Source organism: Chamaea fasciata, unplaced genomic scaffold, assembly GCF_029207755.1.
Source record: "Chamaea fasciata isolate MVZ Bird 193981 ecotype frontalis unplaced genomic scaffold, bChaFas1.0.hap1 SCAF_22, whole genome shotgun sequence".
Lineage (NCBI taxonomy): Eukaryota > Metazoa > Chordata > Aves > Passeriformes > Sylviidae > Chamaea > Chamaea fasciata.
This window is the reverse complement of record NW_027094107.1, coordinates 7,245,873-7,252,384: the sequence shown is the minus strand read 5'-3', so window position 1 is coordinate 7,252,384 and position 6,512 is coordinate 7,245,873. Positions and strand designations below refer to the sequence as shown.

General features: G+C 43.2%; 1 protein-coding gene across 1 annotated transcript; it reads right to left on the bottom strand.

The window, feature by feature from the left end:
• Positions 1–461: 461 nt before the first annotated feature.
• VMA21 (vacuolar ATPase assembly factor VMA21) lies at positions 462–5,057 on the bottom strand. Its single transcript, XM_066202590.1, has 3 exons — positions 4,966–5,057; positions 3,214–3,323; positions 462–2,673 (listed from the first exon to the last, which is right to left on the bottom strand). Exons 1-3 carry the CDS (start codon positions 5,019–5,021, stop codon positions 2,531–2,533), a joined length of 309 nt encoding a protein of 102 aa, XP_066058687.1. The 5' UTR covers positions 5,022–5,057; the 3' UTR covers positions 462–2,530.
• Between the last annotated feature and the right edge of the window lie 1,455 nt (positions 5,058–6,512).

The following is a 6,512-nucleotide window of genomic DNA, read 5'->3' as shown; positions in this document are numbered from 1 at the left end:
AGCACAGGAGCTTGGGCCTTTTGGAGGGTAGGGTTGTTGTTTTTGAGTTTGGCTGCTTTCTTGGGGTTTTGTTCTGTTTTTTTAATGTTGAGTGTTATTTCACTAGGCCCTTACAATGCAAGAAACAGGTAAGCAATGTTTCATTTTGTTTCAAATGTACTATAAAGACTGTTTCAAGTTCATATACCTTATACTGCTGAGACATTACAGTTGCACATACAGCAGAGGCCAAACTTGTCAGATTTTTTTAACTAAATAGGTATAATAAGGAATTATTTTCCTGTTATTCCTAGGAAATTAACTTTGTGTCTAGGGATTCTGCCACGGGAAACATAAACCAGACATAGCACAGGACCCAGCTAATAGGGCATAGCAGGTGTGTTCCCCTTGGAGTCAGCATCTTAAACTTGTGTAACATTCATTTTTCTGCCACTGTCTTCTAGTACCAAATAAACTTCAACTTCTTTATTTCATAAGTGTAACTCTCCATTTATTCTCCACTGGGAATCGATTAAAAATAAAAGCTAAGCTATTGAGCAGGGCTACACATTTGCTTTAAGCTGTACTCTATATGTGGAATATTAGAGACATTATTCAAAAAGTGCTCAGCACACGTTGTTGACTGGATCTTGTATTGGGGGTAGGTCTTTATTAAAAGGCAGTATTTGCTCCACAAGGTACACTTCACACACTGCAGAACAGGAAGCCAATATGCCCATGTACAAACTGACTTTGCACTTAAAGCACTCTGAGAACATTCTCCAGTTTGCCAGCAGCAACCTGACAACGGGGCTCTGGATGAGAAAAGGTAACAGGGCAGGAACCAAGTGTAAAAAATCATTTGCATTAGTGTGCCAGGGTGCATTTGCTTGTGCACACCTGGGACTGGGGTGGACAAGACAGGAATGAGGTTTGGGGACACAGTTCTCAAGACACTGGGCACAGACAACCAATTTTTGCCTCGTTAATATGTAACTTTTACCACAGACACACGCAGCACCAAACCCATGCCAAGCCCCGTATTAAGCAAAAAACTTTCAAGAAAGGCTAAACTAATGCAATAAACTGGAAAATTCAAATTAACAGAATGACTTCAAGCACAGCAGCTTAACAGCCATCACCAGGGTTAAGAAAGTTTGTTAGGCTGGAACTTTAGGAAAAATGTTTTAGCCAAAGATTGAAAAGCTTGCTAACAACAGCAAAACAGTGGAATGAAATTCATGGTATCTTACAACACAAAAATCTCACTGAGGTTTGACTACGCACAACCAAGGAAAAAAGGGAAACAATCAACATATTGTATCATTTCACAGTGTACAAGTAAGGAGTTATGAAGCCAATATTTCATGTGGTCGTTTTTGTGTCCTCTGCTTCATAAAGGACACAATTTGCAGACAACTACAGCTTCTTTTCTCTTGCTCCTTCCCCTAACAACCATTACAGCAGCTTATGATTGTTACTGCTTTACGACAGGAAATCCAACTTCAGCAAATGTCAAGGAGATACGCACCTGTCTAAAGACAAACAAAAAAACATGCTATGCCCTTTCCTTTGCATTATCAGGATAAACTGCAGAAGAGGAGAAAGATGAGCAATGTGTAATATCACAGTCCTCCCAAAAGGAAATTAATGATTGAATTTTACACTGTAATAAAAAAATATAATTGAAAAAAAAATTGTACTTCACATTAGAAAGACATCACCTGAGTTTCTAAACAATTCTGGTTTTGAAATTACTTCTAAATGCAGAAAGAGATTAATTACATCTATTCCACTGTGGTGGGTTGGGCTGGGATAGAGGTAATTCTCTTCATAATAGCTACCATGGGGCTATAGTTTGAATTTGTACTGGAAACCAACACACTTATGTGTGCAGCTTTGGTTTGAATTTGTACTGAAAACCAACACACTAATGTGTGTAGATTTAGCTTTACCTATTAAACTTTATCTTGTCTTTATCTTGACCCATGAGTTTTCTGATTCCCCCACTCATCCCACTGAGGGGTCACAGTGACTGAGCAGCTGCATGGAGCTCAGTTGCTGGCTGGGGTTAAACCACAACACACACAGTTCAGGAAAACTGCTCACAGCAAAGTGAAATTCCATCTTTTCCACTGCAGCTGAATAGTAAGTAATGTAGCTTTTTAAAGCAGCAATTTAATTCCTTGAAAATGTAATGCTTCCTTCAAGCCAATATTATTTTCAGAGCAAGCCAGAAAAATACTAGACATTGCAAAAGTAGCTACAGGAGTTTTCAAAAGTATGTAATTATTCCACTTTAATTGAAAGTGAAGGCCTCCTCAGCTCAACAGAGTAGAAGCTGGCTAAAGAACAACTTCCATCACCATTTTACAGAAAACACCAGTACACAGTCAAGATGAGCACAAGCCTTATTTTAACCACAGCTGAGGCATCAGCCTGCTCTTTGTGCACGTGCATTACACATTTGGAAGAATGCTTTTCCCTCAGCTCACAAAAAAATAACCTGCTTTACAGTCTGTGGCCATCAGACAGGGATGATGTTTGTGTTTTAGTCCTGTTTGCCTTCGCGCCACTGCCGGGACCCCTCGTTCCAGGCCACATAAACAAAGAGAGCCAGCACCACGTGGACAGTGACCACAGCAACTATGGCAGCATAGAAATAGCTGTCTCTGTCAGACATCCCCAAGGAACCTGAGGAAACAAGGAAAGAAAAGAATGTTAGTTAAAAGCTAGGAACTCTGACACAGCAAGTCACAGTTCTCCCCAAAGACCGAAGTTACATTTAGTCCTGTATGAAAAGTCTGAGCTCAAAACGATTCACAGGAATTAATTCACCACGATAAAAGCCTTGAAACTATTTCTGGAACAAAGCAACACTGCAGTATTCAATATTTAAGATAAAGTACCCTAGATTTGATGTCAACAGCATATGCTTTCTCCCTTCTTCCTCCCCACTTGTGAAGGAGATAACTTCCTAAAACTGCAGGATATAAGTATTAAAGCCTCGTGGAATCAGGACTACAACGTGCCTGCTTTTGGATTGCAGACCACAATGCAGGGAAGGATACATTGACAATTTATATAATTTTCTGTTCTAATTAGACATTACAGGACCTTTTGTCTATACACAGAAACAAATATTCAAAACAGGAAGAACAAAGATGCTATTAGAGGATTGTGCTTTTCCTCTGTTTTTGTGATAACAATGCTAATTGGCAGAAACAAAATTACCTTCAAACACATAAGCCTTTGATGAAAAATATAGCCCAACAGGTAATGTAATCATTAGAGCTGTGAAGAACAGAAGCGTTCTTAAAGTTGATGTTAATGAACCCTCATTTCTGAAATAAATAAGAGAAGTTACACACAAAAGAAAGTCACAATATACATGCCTGAAACAGGACAAGAACTTGTTCCAAATAAAAGCTGAGCACTTTTCAAGAACCGAGCAAATATATTGTTTGGAAGCAATAAAGACTTGGAGTATGCATTTGTTGGCTGCAGTAAAAATGAGAGTATTCAAAACAATGTAATGATTCTGCCAGTCTAAGCTCACAAGCAAAATTAAAAAAAAAAAATCTTTAGACCTTCCCCTGTTACTGTTTTGCAAGAATTATAACATAAGGGGGTTAATATGTTTATCAGTGCATTACTACATAATTATTAAATATTAATTACTTAGGCACATGTCATATGACGGTATTCTGCATTAAAACTTGCCAAGTTCCTTTTTTTTTTTTTTTAATTTTTAAAGCAACTACAAGTCCAGGAAAATGACAAACCCTACAGGCTGGGATAGAAAGGGAAGTACACCAAATAAATTTAACAGCTTCCTACTCCAAGTTCCTTTTTTTTTGGTCTTCTTCCTCTATTTAAAAATAATTCCTCACTTTTTAACTAAGAAAGGTGGAATAAGTGTAATAACAGCCAGAACGTAGAGCCACTACACCAAAATTTTGCCTTCACAGACCTAAATCTAAAAGACTTTTAACAAGAGAGGGCTTGTGAAGGTTTATGCACTTGGGAGGGTCTGAAGGTGACCTGCTGGAAGAGGTGCTGTATTTACAAAACACCAAATACAGCCACGTTCTGTGTGTGCTCCCACCAGTTCTCACTGACTCTGCCCGCCTGACTACAATGTTTAATGCTAAAATAAACATGTGAGCCAGGCAATACCCTTCTGACTTTCAAAGATTGCCCGATTCAAGGATATGAGTCCTTAGGGTGTTGAAACACAAATACGTGTGGTTTTTGTTTGGAAAAAAAAAAAGTGGAAATGTGGGATGAAAATGGTCTCATCCTGAGAATTATGTGCAGCCACGCACGGCTTCCACACTGCCATACATTTAGGCAGATATTAGGTAGCTTAAAAAAAAGAAAAACATCCGAATTCTTTTCCTTTACTGGCGTTTGCCCGAAGGACTGTCAGGGTGGAGGACATAACCGCACTCAAAACTCCCCTGTGGGAATTAGAAACCATTCTACCGCCAGTTACCCACGGAAGAGTAAGATGACCTCCAGCTTATTACCAAAGTTAAAAACTCCACTGCTGACAAATACTTTCCCTTACACTGACATACTCTCACGGCTTCCCTACGCAGCAAAAACAAACATTCGTGTATAATAAGCTCAGCCGAGCTGGGCACGTTTCCCCGGCAGCATCCACACTCGGGATTCGGGGCGGGCCGGGGTTATACCGTGACCAAGGCAAACCGGGGGCCTCCTCCCGCACCCGCTCCAGCTCCTCACGGCCCCAGGGTCTCCTCCTCCATCCGCTCCGGTCCCTCACGGCCCGAGGGCATCCCCGTCTACCCGCTCCGGCCCCTCCCGGCCCGAGCTGCCGCTCCTCTCCCGCTCTCCCCGGGGTGCGCCGTGGCCGCAGCCGCATGGCGGGCTGACGGTGCCAGGCGCGCTCCCCGCCGCCCGGCCTTCCCCGCAGCCCACCGCCGGGCCCTTCTCCTGCTCGCCCTGCCCGGGACTCACGGCCTGAACTCGGCCACCGGCACGGCGCTGACGGGCCCCGGCCCGCACCGATCCATCGCCGCCGCCGTCGCCTCGGGCCCGCCGGAAGCCGCCTCAGTGGCCCCGGATGCGCGGGGAGCGGCGCCGCCGTCGCCATGGCAACTCCCGGCATGGCGCGGCCTAGCGGATGGGCGGTGCCGAGGGAGCGGAATGGAGGCAGGGGGGAATGCAGGGAGAAACCGAGGCACTGAGGGATGGAGAAAGGGAGAGACTGAGGGATGGAGGGAAGGAGAAACGGAGAGACTCAGGGATGGAGGGACAGAGGTATGGAGGGAAGAAGGGACAAGAAGGACGGAGGGATGGAGGGAAGGAGAGATGGGGAAACTGAGGAGTGGAGGGAAGGAGAGATGGAGAGACTGAGGAGTGGAGGGAAGGCAAAAAGAAGAGACTCAGGGATGGAGGGAAGGAGAGATGGAGAGTCTGAGGGATGGAGGGAAGGAGAGATGGAGAGACTGAGGAGTGGAGGGAAGGCAAAAAGAAGAGACTCAGGGATGGAGGGAAGGAGAGATGGAGAGTCTGAGGGATGGAGGGAAGGAGAGATGGAGAGACTGAGGAGTGGAGGGAAGGAGAGATGGAGAGTCTGAGGGGTGGAGGGAAGAAGAAACGGAGAGACTGAGCGACGGAGGGAAGGAGAAATTCAGAGACTGAGGGATGGAGGGAAGGAGAGATGGAGGGATTGAGATGTGGAGGGAAGAAGGGACAAGAAGGATGGAGGGATGGGAGGAAGGCGAGATGGAGAGACTGAGGGATAGAGGGAAGGAGAGATGGAGAGACACAGGGCTTTTGTAGCCCCTACTCACTTGGGTGGGGATGCAAGGAAGGTTTGCTGTGTAACGTGAGCTTAAAACTTCCAAATAGTTCTTCAAAAAACCTAATAAAGTTCCAGCTAGCCAATCCCAACACTCCAACTAAATGTGGGAGCAGGTTTTGTTTACTTATAAACAAGTAAAGCAATTAAGTTAATTTAGAATTAAGATAGAAATTGGATCACTGAAAAATTACAAATGCGGTGCAGAGAACATTTAATCACTCCAGGATGTTCTTTCCACTTTTGGTTTGACTTTCTTGATTGTTTCCCCAGTAGGGAAAGCAATGACATAAGACAGTTTAACAACAGAACAATGAAACAAGGAAATAAAAAAGTGGAATAAGTCTCACATCATATAAACTTACCATAAAGATGCATATCAAGCATTAGAAAGTAGCAAATCGTTTAAGGCTGAACAGTCCAAATCATTAACTTTTAATATAAAGTTACTTCATATCTCATCACACTGATGTTTTTTATCTCCTAGACTAATAACCATTTTGCTGAATGACTTCCTGCATATTAGCTGCTCTTCTTCTGTGAGGACATAAAGGAAATACAAAACTGTTAGAAAAAAAAAATCTGCAAGTGTGAAAGAAAAAGAAGCCTTTTACTTGCATTTTTGAATCAACTCAAAGACCTGGAGTACACAAAGCTTTGTCTGTTTGCTTCAGATCTTATACATCAGGTATTCTGAAAA